Source organism: Lycium barbarum, chromosome 10, assembly GCF_019175385.1.
Source record: "Lycium barbarum isolate Lr01 chromosome 10, ASM1917538v2, whole genome shotgun sequence".
NCBI lineage: Eukaryota > Viridiplantae > Streptophyta > Magnoliopsida > Solanales > Solanaceae > Lycium > Lycium barbarum.
In genome coordinates, this window is record NC_083346.1 from 1293415 (window position 1) to 1320539 (window position 27125).

The window sequence follows — 27125 nt, forward strand, 5'->3', positions numbered from 1 at the left end:
GTAGTTATTTTCCACTTGAGTAGTTTATTCGAAAGCCTTTGAAGTGAAAACAGGAACCCGGATTAATATCTTTTTAAGTAAAAATAACAGAAATGCTGAACCAGGAAAACAAACTAAAAGAACAAACCAAAAGATTCTGGTCAATATCATTATTTCATTGAAAATGAACAAACCACTCACATTGATGCTGCTATTGTAGTATATATGTACAACTAACACTATGATATACACGGACACAACTTTGATTTCCCATCTATACTTGGGGAAAAAAACTTGTTCTTGCAGTCATCCAGCTGACACTTCTTACACACCCTCGAGGCAAATCAGAACTTCAAATAATTCAAAACTGGTCGTTCCCACTCATTTCCACTATTTCTCCTTATGATGTCCGTCTCCTTGAGGACGATGAAAAATATTGAATAACAATCATTGATATTTAAGATGCATTAGCCAAACAAGGATTCTTTTGATTGAGTTTTTCGTGTGTAAAGCCTCGAGTAGATGTATTGAGTAGCCTGCAAGATTGTTCTACCATCAGCTTATAGGTTGAGGGATGCTCCCAAGCTATAAATGAGAACTTGTCACCGTATCGCTCCATTCCTTCCACCAATAGCTGCCAAACTAAGGCTCCTGCACCAGCTTTCCTCTTCTTTGCTGACTCGTAAATCTTGTCATAAACTATTTTCAGAAAAATATTTCTGTCTAATCCATCCTTCTGCATACCCGAAGGAAATCCAACTTCTGTGAAAAGAACGGGCTTCTTGAGAATCTTCTCAGCTTCGCTAATGTGAGAATCAACCCAATGAGATAGAAAATCTACTTTCTTGTCAGAATTTATACCTTTGATCCTGCAAGAGAACTTCTTTTAACAAAATCGAGAAAGGAAACAGTGATGAACACATAAATTTTGATGTTTACACTACATCATCTTGAAAGAAAATAGGCTTAGTCCTTAGAACCCGTTTGGCATAGCTGACAAACAAGTGCTGAAAAGCAAATTTAAGTGTTGAAACTGATTTTATAAATAAACAGTTACATGTTTGGATATTAGTGTTGAGACCCATAATAATTTACTACCACAACCAGATTCATGCAACTGGTGAAAAGGTAGAATATGTGACAATGTATTTGAATTGAAATAAATTTACTCTGCTTGACTAACCAACTGTGGGGGTAAGCATGAACGGAAGTAAAATCGATGTTTTCAATAGCCGAGTTCTCAATGAAGTCCACTCCAAGTGATGCAGCCCATTTCCCTGGGTTCAATCCAACGCTTCCAGTTTTTTCCACACCGTAAAAGCCTTCGAGTCCAATAGTCACAAGATGCTTCTGATCTAAACTTTTGACAAATCCAGCCATCTCTGCTATCCACGCCTGTTCACAAAATTACCAAGTCATGTCAAGAAAGAAGGTACTACAATCAGACCTCTATCACAGTCATCCTCTATAACAACATTTCATAAAAGGCCAAGTTTTCTTTGAAACCGATTTTTCATGTCATGCTATATGTTCACTGTAACAACATTTCGTTATAACAACCAAAAAATGTACGAATAAACAACGTTGTTATAAAGAGGTTTGACCATAGACGCAACATGAACAGTAAAAACTCTTTTATGTACTATCCCAGAATTAGAGGTGGCAAAATTAGCCCATTAAAACATGACCTGCCCAAGTTTAGGTTGGTCATTGACCCGCCCATTTATTAGCTCAACTCATTTTAGTCCATCAAACATCGGGCTGAGATGTAGCCCAAATTTTCCCATAGAGATCTTGTCAAAATATTTTAAAAAGTCATTTTTATTATTTGATATATTATATATAGCCTAATAAATAAATAGTTTTATTAGGTACTAAAAGTTTATAAAAGAACAAACAAACTTAAACTTAGTAAGAATTGGGCGGGTTGGGTTATGACCTGCGTTTTAGCTCAGACCAAGTAACCATTGGGCGGGACAATAACTCGCCCGTTTACTAATCAGCTCATTTTGATCCGCCCAAATTCAGTCCAACCCGTCCATTTGACACTCCTACCCAGAACTATTGATATGAAAACTAATTCGGACAAACAGAGTCTTAAGTAAGAAATGTTAGTGTAATTTCAGGGTGACATGATTGCAAGTGAGTATCTCTGCTAAGATCCTTTATTTTCCTTGCTTCAAAATAGCCATTTTTCTAGTGGTCATTGAGAGGCCAAATCTCACTAGCAAGCAGTATAATCCGAAAAACTAACCTGGAGAGCAGCGCCTGATGAACTGGATTCACAACGAGGCTCATTTATGAGTTCCCATGCAAATATGGCTGGTTCTTCTGAATATTTAACTCCACTTATGGAGTTCTTTCTTGTCACAACAGCCTGTCAGACGCAAAAGGGAATCGAATTATAATGTGCTTATAATTCATCACATGAAATTATATAAAAACTGGAAAGAAATTGCATAACTACGAATTACTATGTTAAACTAGGAACTAAGGTGGTACACATGATATTGATGCAACTATGCAGAAGCTTCAGAAGACACGACCATTGAAGGCCTCAAACTGATTTTAAACTAGTTAGTGCTGCAAACTGTGACAAAATGACACAAATGGTCCCTTATATTTGACGGTAGATTCAAAATAGTTCCTTAAGTATGCACTGAACAGTTTTGGTCCTTTAAGTTTGCCAAAAGTTAACGTTTCTAGTGTCCGTCAATATTTAACAATTAGTATTTGTTAGATTTGACAGAAATAGTGGAAAAAAAGATTTAACCATAAACACCAAGAAAGTCCAGTCAAATCCAAAAATATGCACAAATACTAAAAATAGCAGAAATTATATCTCAAAAAGTTGCACCAAACATAAATAAAAAATAGCAAAAACTAAAAATTGTACTTCTAAATGTGAGTTCCGGATAGTTCCCTTTTCTTTTCATACTCCCCGTCAAATCTGACGGACAGAGCGACGTAAATATTTGATGGGGATCAAAATTGTCCAGTGGATACTTAATGGACTATTTTGAACCTCCCTTAAACATAAGGACCATTTTTTTCATTTTGTAGCAAACAGTTGATAATACCACCTCGGATGCTTGCACACAGTGTCAACCTTTTAGATGAACAACATTTATTAATAAGTCAATCGATAATATAAGAAAAGAAAGCAGAGAGATACTGCCAGAAATTAAAAAAGAAAAAAGAAAGCCTCTAAAAAGTATATTGGATTCACATTGTCGAATATCATAATTTTGCTTAATTTGAACATACCTTGACAAAAGACTTGTAGTACTCTCTGACAGCTGAGTTGGTAAAGAATGCATCTCTTGATGAAGAAACGTTGGTACCTGCTTCTTGCGCCCACCTCACATATTGAGCAGTGCCACCATAAGCTTTTAAATTATTTACAAGACTCAGGATTAATCGAATTTTATGCTTCCTTGCCTCAACAATAACATAATCCAATCCCTGAAATTGGTAAGATGATAAGAATATATCAAAATGCAAAAAAAGAAGTGGCGATTTATTGTACTAGGATGGGACTTGTAAGTGCCATGTGGCCTAAAATCACATTACTAAGAAGGGCCATGAACAATAATTTGTAATAGTCTAATAAGAGGAACAGACTTAAGTGAACATATGCTTGCAGATACATCGGCAAGATAATCGTTAGAAATTGCAAATGCTGCTCTATAATATTTCTTTTTTTTCTAGTGTTGGTCTACTAGTATGTCGTTTCTGTTGCTACTTCTGCAGCATTCTCATTGCATTGGATCGATTACATAATAAAGACTAATATAATGGATTTTGAACAAATACTACATAAAATTCGTATCTTCGGCCATCTAGGACGCAATCCACAATCCACAAAAAATTAAATTGCTTTTAATGATATGACCTAAAGCGGGTCTATCCTGAGTGAAGCCTTGATAGCTTTTAGGTGTTTAACTGAATATATTCAAAGTTTCAAACCTATTACTCCACCAGCCCCAACCCCTACCAGTGAGAACAAGGTACATATAAGTTGGTCGATTGTTCTTGCTTTACGGTTGTGTTCGGGGCAGTTTGTGCACCTCTATTCTATAGGTACCTACAAAATGGTCGCGATTTATCCGTCCACCAAGGTTTTGCCAGACGGGAAGAAATCACCTAGCATTTTTTGTAAATTCCCTAGTCTCCCATGATTTTCATCCCACTTCATTCACCCCCAGCCACAACCTTAGTTAATAGTTGATTATTCACTTATCATACAAATTAAGTTATACTACCAATTGTGGAGCACAGTATTTAAGTTAGGCATAATATATAAACAGGCCTCAAACTAGGCCTCAGCTGGCAAGTACGCCCTCCAACTTTGGGTGTGCACAAGTAGGCACCCCAACTTGTATAAGGTTGAACACGTAAACACAAATGTGGACGTGGCATATAAATTTTGGAGGTGTCTGAATGATCGTTCCACTTTGTCTGTTGAATACTCCAACTTAAAAAACGATCATTCAGACACCTCCAAAATTTATATGTCACGTCCGCATTTGTGTTTACGTGTTCAACCTTATACAAGTTGGGGTGCCTACTTGTGCACACCCAAAGTTGGAGGGCGTACTTGCCAGCTGAGGCTAAGTTTGAGGGTCTGTTTATACAAAAGACTCAAACTTTACCTATTTTCACTAAACTTCCATTAACAAATAAAACCATCTTTGTTTCAAGATAAACAAATCAACACCTCACAATGGAAACTTGCAAATGATTCTCTCTTTTTTTAAATCAAGAAACAACTTCTCAAGAGTGTTCAATAAGTCACTACAACTACTTCAATAATCCCAATAATTGCTAAAAAAAAAAAAAAAAAAAAACAGCATTTTTACCTTAAAGACTCTTTCATTGAAGACCCCAGGTAAGAGTTGAAGATCATTGGGACCACCACCATCACTAAAAGCCCAAGTTCTACAAACACTTAACCCCATTTCAGCTCCTCTTTTCAACATCTTAGATACCCTAAATCTTGAATATTCCCAAACACTTTCCTCCATTAACCAATAAGAGTTCCACCCATTAATATACATTTCTTGAAAATTTAAAGATTGAGTCTTTGGGTTTTCATTCTTGATGACAAATCTTGTTTGATTAACTCCAACAAATCCCATATAAGGTTGTCTTAAAAAGATTTGTGGGAAGGAGAAATTAAGGTTGTCATTGAAACTCAAGTACAAAAGTAAAAGAATGGTGAATATGCCTAATGTTGGATACAGTTTTTTGTCCCTCCATTGTGTGTCCATTTTGGAAAAATTTTGTTGGTTTGTTTATTGTGAAATGTTAGTTATAGGGGCTTTATTTTAATATCCCACCGTCTAAAATGTGTAATAATTCTTTTTTTTTTAATTCTAAAGAAAGGAGTATTATATTGCACTGTATTGCTTTAATTAATACTCTTTGAGTCAACTTAAGTGTTTTATTGACAATTAAGTGTCTTATATTTCTTTTTAAAATATTTTAAAAAGAGTGTTTTTTTCTATATTTAGTAAGTTCTCCAATTTTAAAATAAGTTTAAGACTATCAGATTTTAAAGACTATATATATCTTTCATTTAAGACCGCAAAATTAAAAGGTCTCTATTTATTTTTTAAATTTCGTGTCCAATCAAATTAAGACACTTAATTGAGACGGATGGAGTATAACTTTAGGATGGAATGTTTCGTTTTTTGTCGGTTAATAGTGTCACTCTCCATCACTATGAACAATATATTTATAGTAAGATGTATAAAAAGGTGGGTAAAGACGTAAAATCGGATTATTCAATAACAAGTAAGAGCAAAATGAGAAAAAAGAAAAGATAGCGACGATCACATTAAATTGATTATATAAAATGGCAGTTTTCATTTTTACATAATAATAAATTAACAATACAATATAATAAAATTTTAAAAACAATCGGACCAAACATTGTATCTAAATTGACAAAAAAGGTGACAAGCAAACAAGTTTTGTACTCCCTCCATCCACTTTTACTTGTTCAGTATTCCAAATATAGGTTTTTCACTTTTACTTGTCACTTTTAGTATATCAAGACAAGACAATTTCTTTTTTCTTGTTTTACTCATAGTATTAAAAATTCACTTCAAATCATTTTTCAAATCCAATAAAAACATGCACCAATTAATATGGATACATTGGTAAATTATACACTTCATTTATTATTTCTTAAGGGATGTGTATAGTTAAAAGTGGACAAGTAAAAGTGAACGAAAGAAGTATTAACAATGTGATGTATTTGGGTTGCTAAATTTCTAACTTCTAAACATAGTGTAACAATAGCTTCAATGAGAAATGTCTTAATTTACTGCTCTGCTACCTAAAATATTTTTATTTTATCCTAGGTCACACTTTTGAATCATTCATATTCTTGCCTCAAATCATATCATATTTATTTATTATTTTAATAAAATTCAATTTAATTTAAGAATAAAATACTTTGGAAAAACATTCAAATTTAGCTATCAATCATCTATTATATTTCAGGTTGAAGCTCCGTTAAGATCAATAGCAAATAAAAGACGACTTATACCTGAAAAGGTTATAAATTTAATTAATAAAAAATAAACCGATGGCAAAATTAAAATAATTGATATAATAAAAGGATATTCTTAATTCTTTGCATTGGGATCTAAGCGTGACATCAACACCGTTTAAGATTTTTGGTACGTGAAAGAGATTTAGATCATTTTTCTCTTCCTCTCTTATTTCTTTGTCCTTTGTTGTTTATTTGTCACTAAATAATCTTATGTAATGAGGTTTGGAAACTTTCCAAATGCTAAAATGGAGAAGATTCCAAATTGGATGAAACGTATGGTTTAGTGTTTTTTTCCAGACTTGGTTTATAGATGTCATTGTCTAAACCTCATTTTCCTTCCACCTACAAACTTTGGATCTGATTTTGCTAGTCGGTTTGATTCGACTACATATAGAAGAATTCAAAACATAAATAGAATGTCGCACTCAGAATTTGACATTGTAACAAGTTTTGGATTTCACTACTTTTTAGAATCTTTCGTTGTGTCAAGGAATAACAAACACTTTAAAATATGATAAAGAATTTTATTTCTACTTTGTATATAATATATAGGGTATAATTTTCTATTGAACATATTGAATTCAACTCATCCAATAGTCCTATAGGCTATAGTCGAGTTATGAGGCTTCGCGTTAAAGTGGTTATATCTATAGATATTAAAAGTTATAATGTGAAAAAGAAAGAAAACACGAAAAGCCACATCTGCAAGTATGTTATTTTCTTTATTGTATTAAATTATCAGTCTTATTTTTTAGTTAGTAAATTTCACTTATAATGATCATAATTTCGTATACGATATGATTTTTTTTTTGGATGATTCTTTTTCATGAGCTCCAAGTGTTTGAATCTTACTCATGCCAAACCAAATTTCAAGCAAAAATGTTGAAAGTTTGCTTGTACAGTCAATATGCTAAACTTCATATATGAATTTTACAACTTCAATCTCGTGTGTCTGAAGTTATTTTTGAAATGGAAAAAACTTACTTTGTTTTAATTGGAAAAAGCAAAAAAAGAGAATAGATTACAACTCAATCGGATTGATTATCTCCAAATCGGGTCATTTGCGCTTTTGGTCCTATTTTGTGCTGGTCTTTAATTTTTGTCCCTAAACAAAAATAACTTTTTCACGGAACATAAATTTATATTGGCGCATCATAATATACCACAAGTTATTCCCCCATCCTTAAAGTACTTAACCCACTAGGCATGAGTTTTATTTTGTTAAAGAACTTAACCTACTAGGCATAAGTTTGATTTGGAAGGACAAAAATTAAAAACCAGTCCATTTGAAGGACAAATATTGAAGACCAGCCTATTTGAAGGTCAAACCGCGCAATTTCTTCAAATCGAATTGGGATGGTACATAGTTGGGCTATCTCAGATGTGGCCCACCCGAGGCCCATGTTTTCCATATCCAGGCCCAAAACTATCCCTGCAAATTTCAGTTCTTTGAGGCAATACAACAAACAGATAGAGTATCTTAAGCAAATACTCTATAAAGAATCAGAACAATTTCAGGAAAAAAGTAAAATTAGTAAGTTTTGTGCTATTTTTCAGCTATTTTGTTTCTTGTTAGTCTCTATATATATCTACTATCTATAAATTGTTTAGCATTCTGCCTAATAAGTTAAAAACAAGGTGAATCAGTACTTCAAGTTGTAATCCTTAATGAGTGTTATTAAAATAAACATTTTGAGTTTGGTGCTTTGGTCTATAATGGGTGTTATGAAAGTTACTCCCTCGGTATCAAATTATCTGTTGCTTTTTTGTTTCACACGCCCCTTATGAAATGTATTAACTAAGAGGTGTATTTGACTACTTTACCCTTATTTATGCCTGAGTTATAATCTCTCTCCATTAAATGTTTACTCTATTTATGTGTCCTTCAATTAATGACAAAATTCTACTAAGGGAAAAATAATTAATTGTGCCTTGAATTTCTAAAACGACAACTATTTTTAGTAACCACGACAGATAATTTGAGACTGAGAGGGAGTATCATTTTGGATTTGGTTCTATGATTTTTTGATACTCCATCTGTTCCCATTTTATGGGACAGTGATTGACTGCGTACGGAGTTTAAGAAAGAAGTACTTTTAAAGCTTATGCTCTAAAACAATTTATAGACATTTGTATTGCTATCAGTTGTCTCATTTAAGGCAAAATGGAAAATATAAAGTTAAGCTGTTTCTAATTATAGAAAGTTGTCATTTTACGTTGGTTCTTTTATATATGGATTTTGAAAGCATCACGAGGTGATTCTTGATACCCTTTTAGAATTTGAGCTTGGTTGTTGATAATTAATCTGATAGATTTCTTCATAACTTATGTAGTGGTTATGGATTGAGTAGCACTTTCATTTGTTTTCCTTAGCGTTATGCTGCTATTCTTTTAGGCAATAAGCTTCAGTAGTTTAGTTTCTTTTAGCTAAGAGTAGTTCTGAATTTTTTATCTGATTCATAGGCAAGTTTGAAAATAGTTTAATGGGTTGTGGATTGTGAAATTTTTGTTGCAACATTAATGGGACGGGTTAGGATCATTCATTGCAATATGTAAGGCAAGAATGTTTTCAGGACAAGGTAAGTATATTTTCAGGACTGACAGCAGGAAAATTCTCATAGGCATTCAAGTCGAAACAAGCAGTAAGACTTTGCTCATATGATCAATCTTATAGTTGTGGAGAATAGGCCTAAGCAAGTAACTTCCGCTCATACGATCGATATACTTGCGGAGAATAGGCCCGTTGAGTGTTACAATACAGTAGACATGTGAGCATTGGCTGTGAAAAATAAGCACGCTTGGTACTATAAGATGGAGTACGACATGTGAGTTATAGGCCGTATGTCAAGGGCATTAAGCTTCTCCTGTTTGGAAATTTGATTTGATGGTGTACCGGTTAAGCAAATTTGCTGACATTTTTGCATGTCATAAAATTACAGGTGTTGACCAATTAAAGGATAAAATGTGTAATGGACTATTTAGATTTAGCAGATTCTTCATTCACTTGACTAACTTATCTTGGTGAGTCTCCTAATATATAGATACGAAACAGGAAGTGTGAGAAAAAATGCCTTATCTTGCTGTTAGTACATTCACGCCTCATCTTTATGTCCTTCTACATCTGATTGCCTTGTCTCTTTTGCATCTTCTATCTCTTTGAACTGCGTTTGCACGTGCTAATATGTCGATGACTTATTTTAGGTTCAAAATGCAAAGCTTGAGATCATCTATTCTGAAGTATGTGAGAGTTAACGTCCCATTGCAAGTACTATTGTCTCGAGCTGAAAGCCGAAGTGCGTTAAATATACTCAATTTGCAAATACGCGCGTGCAGCTGTTCTGGTGCCACCAATCAGGATCAGATAAAGGAACAAGTGCTTAACCTGGTGAAGAAATTTGACAAGATTGATGCAACCAAGGTACAATTCATCTATTTTTTGTTATCAGAGTTTTTCTCAACCTTTCTATCAGTATTTTTCTCTGTTGGGCAATATCAATTTTAGGGGCAGAACTAGAATCCTGGATATGGGATTTGGCCGAACCCAGTAGCTTTTACTCAAACAATGTAATTGTACTAAGAAGTTCATCAAATATGTATAAATATTAGATTTAGAACCCAATTGCTATCACTTGAAGTCGTCATTTTAAAATCCAGAACCCATAAAGTTAAAATCCTGGCTCCGCCTCTGAGATTCAAATCAACACATTTTGTGGCAAACTATGAGTTAAGGCGAGGCCAAGATTTTTAGTCTATGGGTTCTGACCACAATCCTATTTGCTTATACTTGGTTCCAGATAGGTTTTTGTACATATTAAATGATTTTTTAAATACAAATACAGGGTTTGAGCCGAACTATTGGGTTCTACTGAACCCGTAGATACCACTGTGGCTCCGCCTCTGAGTCAAATAGTGACTATTACAGCTGAATCCTAAATCTTCTTTTTATAGGTCACTGAGAGTGCTGATTTCCAGAAGGACTTGAGCCTAGACAGTTTAGATAGAGTGGAACTTGTCATGGCTTTTGAAGAAGAATTCTCGATTGAGATACCTGATGAAGAAGCAGACAAGCTTAAATGTTGCGCCGATGTTGCTCAGTATATCATTTCTGGAGCTCAGAATAAAGCTCGGGAGAGTTCATAGAGTAACTCATTAGTTATCTCAAGGATCAGATATCATGTCGTCGGAATAGACAAGGTTTCTCTTGAACATTTCTCCTGGATATTTTTTTGTCTGATAAGTTATTAAAATCCCAGGATTACAACGTCCTCAACTTCAACTTCTTCTAGCTCGTCGTTTAGTTTTTGTGGATGAGTGAATGATTTCTACATTTACGCACCCCGGATTTTAGTTATTGATTCTGCAGTGAATACAATTTATGTTGTTGCTTTTATATATATCATTGAACTTTTGTGCATCTGGTATGACTATTAAAGGTTACTCATATTCTCAGTGGGAATATATGTGCCTGTTACACATCATTCATAGAAGAAACTTATATTTACATATCTCTCTCTCTCTCTCTCTCACACACACACACACATAAACTCGTCGTGGGAGGAAGCAGCAACCCAATGTCTGTGACTGGAAGCGCCAACAGAATGAGTTGTTGGACGTGCTGAACTTTTGGCCTAAATGACGCTTACAGTTTCTTGTTGCTTCTCGACAACTTTATTTCTGCACCTTCGTGAAACTTTAGGGGTGAGATGAATCGTATGTGTTGTGTAAGTACGGATGCCTTCACCGATGGAAGTTAGCTCGAGTCCTTTATGTTTTCCTCTAAAAGCATGTTCACAAATGGTGTTTCTTGGCAGATGAAGGACTTTAACAAGACATGCTCTTTCCAAGTTTGGAATAGCATGAAGATGAGAAGGAAGATCAATAAGGAAATCTCCATCTTCATTTGTATTGTTTCTTGCCCATGATCTTCTTTCTTTTCCACTTGATCCACAGAATACACCCACTGATGCACCTGAAATATGTTGTCAAATATATGATAAATATAATATGAAGTATTTGATTGTTTTGATACTACCAGAGCATGGTGCAAATATTATGCCCAGGATCATTACTTTAATTAATCAACTATACCTCAATATAAAATTACTCGGCTTTCTAAGGATTAATCGCAGCTAGGTTATTTTTAAAGGGCAACGCTCTCCACGAAGCATCGCGCGTTCATCTATGATTCGAGAGGAAGAGTTGCACTGTAATGAAGACAACTAATCTAGATGCAAGCATCATTAAGAGCCTATTTGGAAAGCCACCTGGTAATTGGAATTAGTGTAATTACTATCCCAGTAGTTACTACCCTAGTAATTACACAATCTAGTAATTACAATGACCTGTTTGTTTGTCATAATGTAATTACAGTGTAATTACAAGCGTGTTGTTTGGTTGCATATGTGTAATTATACAGTTAGTTTAATTTAAAAATAAATTTAATCATAAAAATTTAAAATTAATATTTAAAAAATATGTACATATATAAATGATATTACATTAGTTATTTAATAATACATTGTTTCTTGAAAATATGTTAATTAATAATCATATATTTGTAACTAATATTGTAAAAAAAAATTGATATACAATTTCAAATTAATAATATTTTACTTTTAATTGATTATAAAACTTAAAAGCATACCTTTTTTGTGAGAACATCATGGGATTGGATGTTTGACAAAAAAAAGAATATTTATAAATATAATGCCATAGCATTATCCAAATGTTTAACAATAATTCTATCAACTGTAAGTGAAAAATAAACAGCATGCAATGTGAAATAACAAGTCAATAATATTAAAACAAATATTTTTAAAATCGAAAATATAACCTAAATTCAAAATCCAAAAGTTTTTTTTTTTTTTAACATAATACTCTTATGTCAAATTTTAACGTTACATAAGTAAGTTTCAACGTAACATAAGTAAATACTCCTATAATTCAAATGAAAGGGAAAATATAAGTCTATAACCTTATTCCCAACGAAATTCTACTTTAATAACGTCACTCATTATATGTCAAGTTTGTTAATGACTCATTCTTTCTAATATTAAGAGATGTAGTTTCAAAAATTAGAATATTAACACGGTTATGCTAAATGAATAAAATAGAAAAAAAAAATATGAGCAATTATATGAAACCACAAGAAGTAAAGGTTGGGAATGAGAATAAAGGAAATGAAATATAAATACTATAAAAGAAAAATATATTTTAAAAAATAAAATTAATTAAAAAGTAAAAATAAGAAAAAATTAAATAATAAAAATAAAAAATAAATTAAAAAGAAAAGAAATTAAAAAAGTTTTAAAAAAATAAAAAAAGGAAAGAAATTAAAATAAAATTAAAAAGAAAAAAACTAAAAAGTAACTCTGTAATTACAAAGTGTAATTACACCCAATTCTCAGCCCCCCCCCCCCCCCCCCCTAGAATGGGAGAGTGTAATTACACCCTCTCAGTTACACTCAATTCCCACCTAACTGTGTAATTACCTGGTCAAACAAACAGGCCAAACTGTGTAATTACACCCAATTACACTCAATTCCAATTACCTGGGTGGCTTTCCAAACAGGCCCTAATTGATTTTGTGGCTCAACAGTAGACAACTTTTACCGTTGCATAAAAAAGATTAAAAGTCACGACAGTTAGCAATTCAAAATATTTTGCTACCAAAGTTTGTGGTGGGTGGTATGTACCCCTCGATCCATAACAAGATATCACGAATTTGAGCCCTCATAATAAAGTTTCCTTGGTAAAGTATTTTACCTCCCCAAGTGGGATTGGTATGAATCTGAATTAATTGGCCCTAAAGTGAATACCGGACATTGAATGAGAAATCAAAAAGAAAAGTTCTAAATACTTCTAAAGACTGTGGTCAAAGAAAACATCTTTTTTGACTTTCCTAATAATAATAGTACACAAACTCGAATAGAGGGTAATTATAAAGCACAAATTCCACTATCCGTATGAAAATTACGTACAATATTATTAAGCCTAATCCACTGCATGGTTCTTGTCGTCTTTAATTTTCACCTTGTTTATAATCTGTTTATTTCAATATTCACATTATATTTCAATATTTATGCATGTCTATTTCAAACTTAGGTAGATCTACCCTCTACAAGGACAGAAACTGGAGTAGTGTTTAATGGAAGCAACAAAAGTTATTATGCAGACAGCTCCTGCAAGTTTCAAGAAAATTAAACTGAACCGAAATTTTAATTTTTTTTTTAACAATTTATCCACACACCCTCCCCCCCCCCCCCCCGCCCCCCCACCCCAAACAAAAAACCCCAAACCGCTTTTAATCTTAGATGCATAGATTCAATAAATGCAATATCTGACTGTAACTGTAAGGAGTTTATTAAAAGGTCATGCAAGGTAACGTTCTAGATTAAATGAATCCTAATGTTCCATTCAAAGATCAAGTTTAACATTAAACTGAGTTTATTGATGAAACAAATATCTATTTAGGATTTAAGTTTAGTATCACAAATTAAATTGTGAGAACCAAATATATTAACTAGTAGTATATATATACGTAAAAACAGATTTGACAAAAAATCAGTTTGACTTCAAATCTTAACATGAATATGTTTAAAAAATGAAAAGAATTTCTGATTAACATGTGTTTGCTCTGAGCTTAGAGTTTTAATGCTTTGGTTCCTTTCTTATCAAACATTTTCCCGACACTTTTTACAAGCATTAGTTGGGAGCAAAAAGAAAAAAAAATAATTAGTACTATAATTTAAACTGAGTATTTCCAAGATAAATAGGAAAAAACACTAAAATTTAGATAAATATCGAATTTATCTATAATGAAGTATAACTAGTTCAATACTCGGAACTCTATAGTTAAGCTCATCATATTTAAATCTTGATTCACCTCTATATAAGAAAAACATAAAATTACCACCGAGAGTTATGGTGAAAAGGATAAGATTCATCCTTAATCAGAGGCAAGTTCGAGTCTGGGGTATGAACAAATCCTGATAGGGAGTGCCTTTCTTCCTTTAATAGGCCTTACTAATCAGCGCGTCCTAATACGGATACATACACCGGATGGAAAACCAAAAAAGAAGAATAACATAATATATTGAATGAAGAGAGACAAACACAAACCTGGGACAGGTCTTGGACCAAGTTCCAAATTATCATCGTTGATACTGTTACAACCATGATCATCTTCATCGTGACAAACAACTTTGCCATGGATGTAAACAGTAGAGAGTTTTTCTTCTCCATAACCAGCCATTTTTATCACATCATCTCTCATAGAAATTGATTCAACTATAGAGACACTCTCTCTAGCCAAAGTTTCAAGAACAAAAAAAGAAATGAAGAAAATCATAAAAATCATGTTGCTCATTTTTTTCTTCACAATTTTATTCATGAAAAGATTCATGATCTTTGTGTTGTTGTTGTTGTTGTTGTTAAATGAAAAATAAATAAAGAAAACTTGGTATCAAAGAAAGATTATATGTATAAGATGGAATGAAGAGAAAATGAAACGCTACCATCTTTGGATTTATACATAAGCATTGCATGGTTTACATGCCCTTTTCAAGCACTTCCTTTAATGCTATTACATTTATAACCTTGAGGCTTCCTTAGTTAAACAAGAAACCGAAATTTTAATATAGGCTTTACAATTAATTAAGATGGTTAAATGCATTGCTTACTAAAATAAAACTCATTACTCATGACCATTAATTTTTTTTTTATTGTTCGTGTTAATAAACCTCAAGTTAAAGTGTGGTACGAGACTTTAATTCTCATATTATGATTTAAGTTACATAAAACAAGTATAAATCAATATAATTTAGTTTTTCATAGCATATTATTACTTTTTTTTTAGATTAACCGTATCAGGCTTGTTATAAAGAATTACTTCTTGTTGTAAGTTAACTTAATTAACTTGAAGGTGCAAAACCTCTATTCACGTACTATCAGTGCATAAAACTTATTAATAAAATTTATTTTCTATTTTTTTCGGCTTAATTCCATGATCCAAACTATTTTTGTTTTGCCGATTGTCTATGGGCACAAATAGAGTGATATAAAAATAATTCCGAAAAGGAAAATTATAATATTGGACTACTATTAGAGAGAAAAGAAGCAAAAGATCATTTTAGTCCATTTTAAGAGTAGTAGTTGACATCATAAGGCAGGGGTAAAATAGTGAAATCACTTTTTGACAAGAGGAAGATGTTTGAAGTTTGAAGAAATATTATATTGGAAGGTTAACTGTCAAGTTGGTAGCCTAATTCTATCACTTATATATATTTCTTTATTATTCACAAAAATTAAAAAAATTAAGGTGTAGAAAGCTTTAAAGCCCCACCAGGTGTTAATGTCGTCAACTACAGATACGTCAACTATATATCTCTTGAGCTCTTTGCAGGCAAGCAAACCAAAATCTTATATTACTTACTAAATAATTTGGAGTCAAGCCTACCTCAACCATATTCTCTATCTACATATTTTGAACACAAAACGTACACACTTTTTTTCCATTAAAAGCTTTAGGTTTCTTTGCATCATAAAACATCTATAAGATACAAGACCACTTGTTGTTGAACAAATACCATAAAAGTAAAAGACCATCCATAGGTTTGATTTACATCATGAAAATAAGCTTTTATATCATTCCCCTTATATTCATAATTTTATATTTCTGACCTTGAAAAATGACGTAAGATGGTAGTCCAATATTATAATTTTGTGTTTACTTGTTCAACTTTATATAAGTTGAGGTACCTACTTGTGCACACCCAAAGTTAGAGGGCATACTTGCCAGATGAGGCTAAATTTAAGGGCCTATTTATTTATTATGCCTTGATAATATGAAAAGAGCATAACTAAGTTTTTCCGATCATGTCACTTATAAAATACTAACTATATAAGTAACCTGGAAAAAAAAATGATAACTAACATGCTATTATAAAATATTGGTGTAATACATAAATAGACCCTCGAACTTGGCCTCATCTTTTAAGTATGCCCTCCAATTTTGCGTGTGCACAAGTAGGCATCTCAACTTGTAAAAAGTTGAACACATAAACACAAATGCTGACGTGGCGCTGACGTGGCATTGACGTGGCACATACTTTTGGAGGTGTCTAGATGATCATTTTCTAAGTTAAAGTGTTCAATTGACAAAGTGGAGACAAGTTGAGATGCCTACTTGTGCACAGCCAAAGTTGGAGGGTATACTTAAAAAATGAGACCAAGTTTGAGGGCCTATTTATGTATTATGCCTAAAATATTCGTACACTATTACTACTGTATATAATCTATTTGTAAAATAAATCTTAAAATTCGATATTATACATGAAGTACAGTGCAAGCATGAAGTGCACGAGTTAATAACTAAACAAAAATTCTAATTGTGCTTAATTAGGAATTGAACTCAATGACCACTCTTTCGGAAGATGATTAGTTGAACGTCATAATTCTGTAACTACACAATATTCGCAGAATTGCCTTCTTTTTGGGTGGTCTTTAAATTTTGCCCCTTATATTTGTGGTCTTCAAATTTTTTTCCCTCATATTTGTGGTCTTTAAGTTTTGTCCTTCACTTGGATACCTAAGGTTCTGGGTTCGAACCCCTGGTCAGGCATAAAATAAAAAAATAATTTGGCAAGGCAGGGTGGGGGGAGTGTATGCCGGATCCGACATACAGTCCTTAAGGAAAAACTAAAGTTATGCCTTATGGAACAAAACTTTTCCTTAGGGAACTATGCCTTATGGGGTAAATTTTTAATTAAGGCATAACCAAAAGTATGCCCATAAGGCAGAACTTTTTCTTAAACTTTGCCTTATAAGGCAAACTTTTAGTTATGCCTTAAGGAAAAGTTCCGCCTTATAGATTATACTTTTAGTTATATCTTATGGGCACATTTTCAGTTAAGGCATAACTAAAAGTATGCCCCATAAGGCGAAATTTTTCCTTAAAGCATAACTAAAAGTTTGCCTTGAAAAGTAAGAAAAATAAAATATATACCTCAAAGCAAAGTCTGCCCCTCTGGCATAATTTTAGTTTTTCCTTAAGGACTGTATGCCGAATCCGGCATACACTTCCCCCAGCCCTGCCTTGCGATTTTTTTTTTTATGCCTGAGCGGAATTTCGAACCCAGAACCTCAGGTATCCAAGCGAAGAGCAAAACTTAAAGACCACAAATATGAGGGGCAAAATTTAAAGACCACCCCAAAAGAAGAGCAATCTGCCCAAAAAAAATGACATATTCCTCGGTAGTTAATTCTTAAGGAGCGAAAAAGTAAAACAAAAGTAGTAACGCTAAATGTAGAAGCATATCGGCCGACAAGAGTTGTAGTGGTAAGTACCCCTTCATTTTTAATTAAAGGTATCAAATTGGAGCTGTGTATAGAATCATCTTTGTTGTTTTCCCTCCCTCCATTACTGGACTTCCCAACGCGAATCCACCGGCAAAAACAATATCTTCCGCCTTGTGTATAAACCAAATTTTTCTTGATGTATTTTCACGTTAAACAATTAGTTGAACATAAATTTTCCGAGTACCCAACCAAAAACTATAACGCAGCTTAGGTGCCAATGCAAAACTTTAGCATATTATATTTCCCCCTTTAAATAACAATGGCTATTTTCATTTGATAATCGGTTGACATTTGAACATAAATTGGTACTTGTTCGCAGTTCACTAATGTAGAATACATAAAGCTCTTACACTTGGCCCAGCCAAGACTGTACCTCAATTTCTTCTGATTCTACTACTAATTTAGATCAGAAACCAAAGCAGCCTGGAATTACTGTATACAACAGGAAAAGTTCGAAATTGCTCATGGACTGGACGATGTAGATGTAGTCATTCACACTCATTGTGGAGACGGGACAATCTTCCCCGAGCATTTTCCAAAACCAACTTTGTATCCATTGCCCTGAATATATCGATAAATCAACTAGTATCAGAAAAACTATCTCTGGATATCAGATGTAAGGATCACAACAAACACAGCAATTTGACAAGGAGGGAGGACATTGTCAATTTTGATTTCTTTCATGTGAAATGTGACAAGACATATCGAGAATCAGTTAAGCGACAATAGCATATTTTAACTAAGAAATTTGTTTGAGGTACATTGGCTATGTTCATTGTTCAGCTTTAGGAAGCTTCTTTCAGATGGCATTTGTACATCAAAAAGACCAGAACAGATTATAGGTAACACAGAATAGAGCTTAGACAGCCAAATCTCCCAAAAGCAACGAATGATGACAGTGCTGGAAGATTTCACATTTTTCAAGTATGAAGTAGGAAGTGAATCACAAATAAACAAGTTTTGAAAGGTTTTACCAGAAATGCGAAAGCAGCAGGGTGGTCAACTAACAGTTGCTGAAATCAACCAACTATAGATAAAATGAATATTGAGTATAAGCACAATACAATGCAAGTAATCATCCTGTTATGGGAAACCAACATTCCACTAAGCAGATTTTCAAAAATCATTGTCAAATCAGAATTAGTAAGGGAGAATAGATCCTACAAACAGATTTGAAAAGAAAAACAATTTAAATAGACAAATAATGAACCGCCACTTTATGTGGCAGTTTTCTGCTTTAATCTCTTCTAGGTGGAACACTAGCTTCAATGTATCTTTTAGACCCTGGAGAAAGAATCTCTAAAATATTATCTTCCCAGAGCACTTGCAATTGAATGTGTATAATGTCAATAAGGCCAACAAGGTACAAGCACGGAACTGGTTAAAAAAAAACAAAAGGAAAAAGGAGCATCCAGATGCAAACCTGGCAATAACCAAAGAAAGTTACTTCATCTCCATCTTCTAAGAATGTACGGCTAGTTCCACCTAAGGACAGAGGCTTCTGTCCATTCCAAGTTAATTCAAGCAAGCATCCATAAGATTCTGGTTCCTGAAGACAGATGGACGAATTATAACATCAGTAAATAATAACAAATTATTTCAGTAAAACAACAGCAGGATGATAATTTCATCATGCAGCTGAAATGCAGCAAAATCGTAAATCTTACTGGTCCACTGATAGTTCCAGTTCCAAACAGATCCCCAGGCCTTAAGTTGCAGCCATTGATAGTATGGTGAGCCAGCTGTTGAGTGATTGTCCAATATCTGTATCTCAGGAAAAGCATTCAGCATTACTATGGTAGAAATTAAAATAAAAACTCGAGTAAAATCTCCTTTGGGCTTCTTTCTGATGAATAACTTTTTTTTTTTTTTTTTTGACAAGTAAAAAGTTGCACCATTTCTCGGTGTGTGCATGCCTCCTTTAAGCTTGATTACCACTGAACTGTTAGCATTTGAAGAATTAGAATCCTCAAAAGATAATCGCCAAAGGTTCTTGGACGAATTCTGAATTCTCTATCTCGTTTCTCTTTTTCTTAGAGGAGGTGCAGCAAGGTCAAGAGAAAGGGAGGAGTATTAGGGGCAGATGGTTCAATTATCTGTTATACGAACTATCAACTTCACCATCAAACAGAAGCCAACATCTTGAAGAAAGCTTTAACAGCACTAGATATCGGTTACTACCAAAAACATCACTAGATATCATGAATCGGGTGAAAAACTAAAGAGAATCCAAATATTATAGCTTAATAACTGAAGAACCGTGAAATCGTAAGCGGCAGATGCAAAATACTTACAAGTGATTAAAGTTGCTTCTTGTCACAACACATGAATCAGCTTGTCCAGAAGGATTAATAAGAACCTTGCAGAAAAAGTCCAACCATTACCCAGATGATCTATGAAATTTGATTAAGCACAACAACAAACAATGATAATATCATTGGTAGGGAGATTTTATTATTTCTTGTTCTTTTATCCTCTGCTTGGTAGATCAACATAAGGTAGGAGAAATTCCTTCTTTCCACCTTTTCCAATTCAAAGATGATTGAAAATAGGAAAAAGTCTAAATTTACCCTGTCATTTGTCATCTGTCTTAAATATACCTTTCGTTAACCTATCAGCTCATAGATGGCCTCACCGTAAAAAATCAGCTCATTTATGCACATGATGCTAGCAACCCCCTGAGGTAGACCCGTGGGGCTGACATGGATATGATAGTGGCTTCCACGTGGGATTTATTTCACACGGTGGAGATATTTTCACACCCATTTACCCCCTTCTCCCTCTACCCTTCCGCCACTGCCACTCCCCCCTCCATTGGTGGTGGTCCAAGTATACCCGTGAACAGTTTGAAATTTTGAAAAGATCCAAATATGCCTCCCCTGTGTCAATCAAATCAAACCAATTTGTCCATGGTAGAAAACCGACTGTGAGCGGGACATATTTGAGATGATTTTAACGGTGTGGGATGTCTATGAAACGATAGGTTAACAGAGGGGGTATGTTTAAGGAAAATCACAAACATTGGGGGCATTTTTGGAGCTTTTCCCTTGAAAATAAAACATTATCAGCTAAGTGATAGATATATTAAACCATATCATGGGAAGCATGGAGCAGAAGATACCTCCAAGGAAATGTCATAGTTTCTTGATGTCTTCTCTACAAGATATGTCGATGGAGAAGGGTTCTGCAATTGAAAGAACATAAAAGTTCTGCTCAATATTAATTTCACTGGTGATGAACATATGGTTTTAAGAGTTAGAAGTCAACAATACCTGCTTTGGGGCCTCACAAGCGAAGGGTTCTAAGGCATCTAAAGTCACAATCCAAGGAGATATGGTTGTGGCTGCAAGATCAAAGTTGGAAAAAGAGATTATGCCAAGGCAAAATTACTAGAATACTTGCAAAAAGGCTGAGAAATTTTAAGATGGCAGAAGTTAAACGCAAGCAATAAAATCAATTAGAGTTGTTACCAAAGCTCTTTCCAAGAAAAGGACCAAGAGGCACGTACTCCCATGCCTGGATATCTCTTGCTGTTTAAAATAGTCTCTTATCAGCAGAGAATCATTCCACAAAAACTTTAAATAGTCAAGCATAGTTTTGCGCATACCACTCCAATCATTCATCAAGACAAGTCCAAAAATATGATTTGCAGCTTCATTGACATCGACCGTCGTTCCTAGTTCATTACCAGGGCCAACTACAGCAGCCTTAAAGCAAAAATAGCACAGTGTTGAAAATGGAACTAATAAGCAACTCAGCAAGGAAGATGAAGATGAAAGTTGGACCAACAATAAACAGAGCACTTCAAATTTTCTATAAGACTACTCATTCTCCATGCCATAAACCCTTACCATTTCCAACTCAAAATCCATTTTTCTCGAAGGTCCAAAATATGGCGCAGAATTACCAGTTGGATGACCTTGTCCTCTGGAAGACAAATTTAAAGAAGAATTAGAAACAAAAGAAATGCCAAAAATTACATGTAATGAATGGAATAGTAGGACGAATGAGATCACACATAATCTCTTTACATAATTGATATGAATATAATATGCACCATTAATGCAAGACTTGGAATTTAAAAGTGTCAAGTTTTGTAATTGATTTAGCAAAAAAGAAGCACCTCATGCCATGTGTTGGCGCAACAGTGGAAATGCTTCACTATCAGGTGTAAAATTAGAAAATTGAAAATAACATGAAACGCCACAGAGCAGCTCGTGTTAAAACTCAATCTAGCTATTCACATAGGTGCTACCGCATTGGGATCGTTCTGCCAAAGGAGTGATTAATGCCAAAAAATCCGTCAACACCGCAAATTCTTCTGTAAATTTGTCTTCCAGAGGACAAGGTCATCCAACTGGTATCCCATCAAATATGTCTACGACACTCCCCAATTATCTCCGTAACTCCTCACACAAATAAACTGATATAGATTTCTAGAAAGGACTGGACTATGAGTATCTACTTTTACGCACCTGGGTCTAATGATATCTGTTCCAGAAACGACAATTGACGATGCTCGCCCATGGTAAGCAATGGGAAGATGGAACCTGAAAAGGTGATCAGAGTCCATGAGCAAGCATATACGTATAAGAACTTGAGGATATGGAAATACCCCACCCCCCCTCCTCTCTCCTCGCGCCCTATCATCAAAGCTAATTTATACTGTCTTTTTACATGTGGCTGCATACCAATTAAGGTTGATAGGATTTTCAGGGCCACGAAAAATAGTCCCACAATTCTTGGCATGGTGCATTGATGAAAAGAAGTCTGTGTAGTCTCCAATCGAGACAGGTAGAAGCATTTGCACCTTGTCCTGAATAATTGATCAACACAACACGAATTAAGACAATGAGTCCACTAACAGACATGAATATTCCAAATAACATGTCTTACCATAGGCAGAAGAGCTATCTGTCTTAAATCAGCATTGTCACGCAGAGTTGGTTCCGTGGCTGCACAAGGACAAAATAGAACAACCCAACCTCAATTTTGATCAAACCCCCTCCACTATCAAACTCAATGGGCTTCCAGTAAATTTTTAAGTATTTTGTCTTTTGAGGAGGGTTATGGTATTAAGTCCCCCTCCTTATGTACCTCATTTTTATTAATCTATGAAATCCACGCCCAGATCTGATTCAAGAACCTGGGTGGTAAATGCAATACCAGAGACTGCAGGATAGATTGGACGGAGATTTTTAAATTTAATAAATTTATCATCTTTTAGATTTTAATAACATGTTTTCAAGTGTCGCACGGAATGAATCCAAAATGGAACTGAAAAGAATGTGGTTTGAGTTTTGTTTCAAATCTAAGTTTTCTTAGGTGTATCAAACGAGCGTGAGGGTTTATGCTTATGATTTTGAAATACATATGATCTACCTCCATCCAAACACGCAGGGCATACCTGATAACAGCTTTTGCAATGTAGCCCGAGCTTCCTTCCATGCAGGTCTCCCCAATCCCACAAACTTGTTCAAGTTAGGCTGCAAATGAATTGCATAAATTACTTATGATTATCACAGTCTCTCAACCTTGCCATTAGCAGAGAATATCCATTGCAGAGTACGTCAATTACACAAGGCTCGAAGGCTCACCATAATTATGTTGTTAGGCAATTTTATTATAACTGGAAACAGTAACTAAATTTTAATTTCATGAAATCCAATTCATGGACTGCTAGCAATATAGGACATAGATTTCTTTTCTTCTTCATTCTCTCTCTCTCTCTCTCATTTTTTTTTTTTTTGGGTCACTACGCCATAACTCCTAAAAAAGCAGTGAAACTTTACACATTGCATAGTGTATATGTTAAAGTGTGACCATCCATCAAAAGCTTAAACGGTTTGAGAGAGCACGCTTTTATTTACTTAATTAATTATGTCTTCAACACGCCCCTCACGTGCTGGTCTAACTCTAATACCATGTTATATTGTGCAACTATCTCATTTAAAAGCTTAAGTTATTAGTGAAAGCACACTTTCATTTACTTACTTATCTCTTCAAAAGAAAATCAAAATGAAATTAATCGCATTCTAGCAAACTAACTGATAATGCAAAACACTTCAAAAGACCAAAAAGCAGCACATAAATCAACAAAAATTAGCTAGAACGGAACCTAATAGTCGGAAAAGTATACACTTCCGTCCAAACAAGACAAAAAATAGCACAAAAATCAACGAAGATTACCTTAAAACTGAACTTAACAATAGGGAAATTTCTAAAAGTAGAGTTAATTTCTAAGGCGATCACTCTACTAACGTTAATTATCTCAGAAAGTTACTCAACTTTGTTTTGTAACACAGAAGCCACTCAATTAGTGGTAATTATCTCAGAAAGTCACTCACCTTTGTTTTGTAACACAAAAGCCACTCAACTAGTGGTAATTATCTCAGAAAGCCACTCAACTTTGTTTTATAACACAAAAACCACTCAATTGGTGTAATTATCTCAGAAAGTCACTCAACTTTATTTTGTAACACAAAAGCCACTCAACTAGTGGTAATTATCTCAGAAAGCCACTCAACTTTGTTTTATAACACAAAAACCACTCAACTAGTGTTAATTATCTCAGAAAGTCACTCAACTATGTTTTGTAACACAAAAGCCACTCAACTGGAAATTATCTCAGAAAGTCAATCAACTTTGTTTTGTAACACAATTGAGTGGTAATTATCTCAGAAAGTCACTCAAACTTTATTTTGTAACATAAAAGTCACTCAACTTTATTTTGTAACAGAAAAGTCACTCACCTACAAAGTCACTCAACTAAATCAAAAGATATTTCGTGTGGAAATTTTTTAAGCCAATTTTTTTAAAAAAAAAAAAGCTATTTATTTTAATTAACCATTAAATAGACGCGCTTTTAATTTACCAGATCAAATCACTTTTTATTTTTTAAAATTTTGGCTTAAAAAAGTTTCACGTCAACAATATGTACCGCAAATATGACGAATTGGTTGAGTGACTGTGTAGAAAAATAACAATAATTGAGTGTGACTTTCCTATTATAAAACAGAGTTAGAGTGACTTTCTATGATAATTAACTTTACCTTAGTGATTTTTATATTATAAAATAAAGTTGAGTAACTTCACGTGATAAAAAATGTTAGTCGAGTGACTCTAAACGTACAATAAAACAGAGCATAAAAATATAATAAAATCTTCAAAACTAAATGAAAAAAAGTAAATCAAACCAACCTGATTAAAACAATCGGATTGTTTAAGTAACGGACCGTCAAATAAACCGGCTGAAGCAATAGTGGATAAGTCCAAAACATAGTTTCCAATAGCAACACCCGGTCGAGGTACTGAACCCGGTTCATCAGGTTTAAATACACCGTACGGTAAATTCTCTAGTGGGAAATGAGATTCCGGTTCAACTTCAACAAATGACTTAAGCACCATAATGGAAAAACGACGACGTTTGGATTTATAGTTCAGAGTTGTAAGTGAAGTGATGATGATGAAAGCTATAAAGAAAGAGAATTTATAGTTGACGTGGATAAAATGGAGTAGTACAATTTTTATTGTACTATGTATTGAATTGGACGGTCAGGATTGTGAGTTGAGAATTTTGGTAGATAGGATGAGCGGTGATTGTCACCTATCATTCAAAGGAGCAGTCCTCCTTTTTCGTCGCTCTTCGCAAAATTCTCCACGTGGGTATATTTATGCGACTCACAATCCTTTTGCATATCTAATTTACAGTCGCATTCTTTTTTTTCTTTTTCTTCTTTTGCTATTTACAAGTCCTGTTTGTCCAAGGTTTTTTTTTTTTTTTTTCATCTGGTGTCCGGTATTCACATTAGACAGATTAACTTGAATTTGTGTTGCGTAATAACTATTTAAGGGAAACGCTCTTTAACAAGGTTTTTTTTTTATATCCAGAATTCGAACCCAAAATATTTTTTAAAGATTGGAGGGATCAGGGGCGGATTTATGTTGGTCCGAGGAGTGTCACGCGACACTACTTTGTCGAAATTTTTTACGAAATATACATATATATATAAAATAAGTGGAACGAAAGTAAACGATAAATATAATAAAGTGACACTGCTAACACAAACCTGTGCGTTGTTCTTATTTTTTTTGCTTATGCTATAATTTAAATCCTAAATTAATAAAACAACTAAAATATAACTGGAACAAAACGGCAGTGGGTCCTAAAACCAGTAAATATAATTCTAAAAAACAGTAAAATAACTTAGCCGTTTCCTACTCTAATTCTATACCAAATTGGTCAAGTAACTTAAAAGCTAAAACCCTAAAAAGAACTCATAAGTCATAACCTTAAAAATTCTTTTATCAATGAGAATATAATTGATGGCTGCCCACCTTTCAAATTAGAATATAAGTTATTCTCGTTCTTTATCCCGATTGCCACATCATGTTAGCACTTTCTTCACCATAATATTTTATTAAGTGCTAGCAATTTTTTTATGACAATAATTTATTTTATTTCTAATTTATACAATGAAATTATTTAGTGTTCATCATATTGATATTTAAATTTACATATGTTTTATTGTTTCTTTACGGTTTTTAATCCTCGTAAGAGCTATCGACATGAACTTTTTATTTTACGTCTTGCTAATATCGAGATGGTTAAAATTTCAATTTGATAACAGAGTTCGATTTTATTTTTTGAAGGCATCCGTAACACAATATTTAATGCAATTATATATTGTAGAAAAAGAAGTATTTAGTACTATTTCTAATGAGGCTATTATGAATACCTTTCAAAAGATGAAATCTCGCCGAGGAGAATTGTAATAATGTACTTGGATTGAGTTTTATTAATATGATTTGAGTTGTCTTTTTATAATATGATATCATTATAGTGATTTATTCAGTTGTTCACTCTTTTACACGATGACACTGCTTATGAAAAATCCTGCGTACGCCACTAGGAGGGATCATATACATCCACCACAATTCTTGTTGGTGTATCTATTCAAGTTTGATATATAACATCTAGTCATGAATTTGTTTTCCTCTTTTTCGAAAAAAATAGTAAATCAAAACGATGTCTGATTAAATATTAAAATAATTTTTTGGTCAATTTTGTTTATCATGATATAGCCACTAATTTATTTCTCTGTAAACTCCAATTTCATTATTTTTTAATATTACCAGAATCTAAGATTTATATATTGGTAGTCAGAGGTGAATTTATTTAGAAATTTACTCATATAGGGAAATTATATAGCTTTAGCCCAAA

At 33.6% G+C, this 27125-nt stretch overlaps 4 protein-coding genes across 6 annotated transcripts; 1 reads left to right on the forward strand and 3 right to left on the reverse strand.

Moving 5' to 3' along the window:
• Positions 1-134: 134 nt before the first annotated feature.
• On the reverse strand, positions 135-5285 carry LOC132615056 (mannan endo-1,4-beta-mannosidase 6-like). The gene is made up of 5 exons (XM_060329612.1): positions 4842-5285; positions 3247-3444; positions 2234-2356; positions 1163-1374; positions 135-848 (listed from the first exon to the last, which is right to left on the reverse strand). Exons 1-5 carry the CDS (start codon positions 5250-5252, stop codon positions 437-439), a joined length of 1356 nt encoding a protein of 451 aa, XP_060185595.1. The 5' UTR covers positions 5253-5285; the 3' UTR covers positions 135-436.
• Positions 5286-7931: 2646 nt separating this feature from the next.
• LOC132615401 (acyl carrier protein 3, mitochondrial) lies at positions 7932-10960 on the forward strand. 3 transcript variants are annotated; one of them, XM_060330005.1, is made up of 3 exons: positions 7932-8078; positions 9746-9962; positions 10493-10960. In XM_060330005.1, exons 2-3 carry the CDS (start codon positions 9753-9755, stop codon positions 10682-10684), a joined length of 402 nt encoding a protein of 133 aa, XP_060185988.1. In that variant the 5' UTR covers positions 7932-8078; positions 9746-9752; the 3' UTR covers positions 10685-10960. The 3 variants fall into 3 exon arrangements, with proteins under 3 accessions (XP_060185988.1, XP_060185989.1, XP_060185990.1); XM_060330006.1 differs by having other exon boundaries at positions 8008-8069; XM_060330007.1 differs by lacking the exon at positions 7932-8078 and adding an exon at positions 8098-8182.
• A 5-nt stretch (positions 10961-10965) lies between these two features.
• Positions 10966-15017, reverse strand: LOC132615400 (uncharacterized). The gene is made up of 2 exons (XM_060330004.1): positions 14666-15017; positions 10966-11513 (listed from the first exon to the last, which is right to left on the reverse strand). Exons 1-2 carry the CDS (start codon positions 14946-14948, stop codon positions 11173-11175), a joined length of 624 nt encoding a protein of 207 aa, XP_060185987.1. The 5' UTR covers positions 14949-15017; the 3' UTR covers positions 10966-11172.
• A 3133-nt stretch (positions 15018-18150) lies between these two features.
• Positions 18151-25400, reverse strand: LOC132613706 (fumarylacetoacetase-like). Its single transcript, XM_060327891.1, has 14 exons — positions 25103-25400; positions 23310-23388; positions 22799-22857; positions 22594-22718; positions 22378-22452; positions 21754-21829; positions 21510-21609; positions 21373-21432; positions 21175-21245; positions 21024-21086; positions 20197-20261; positions 19570-19666; positions 19326-19451; positions 18151-18463 (listed from the first exon to the last, which is right to left on the reverse strand). The coding sequence occupies exons 1-14, from the start codon at positions 25307-25309 to the stop codon at positions 18401-18403; spliced, it is 1266 nt and encodes a 421-aa protein (XP_060183874.1). The 5' UTR covers positions 25310-25400; the 3' UTR covers positions 18151-18400.
• Positions 25401-27125: the final 1725 nt, after the last annotated feature.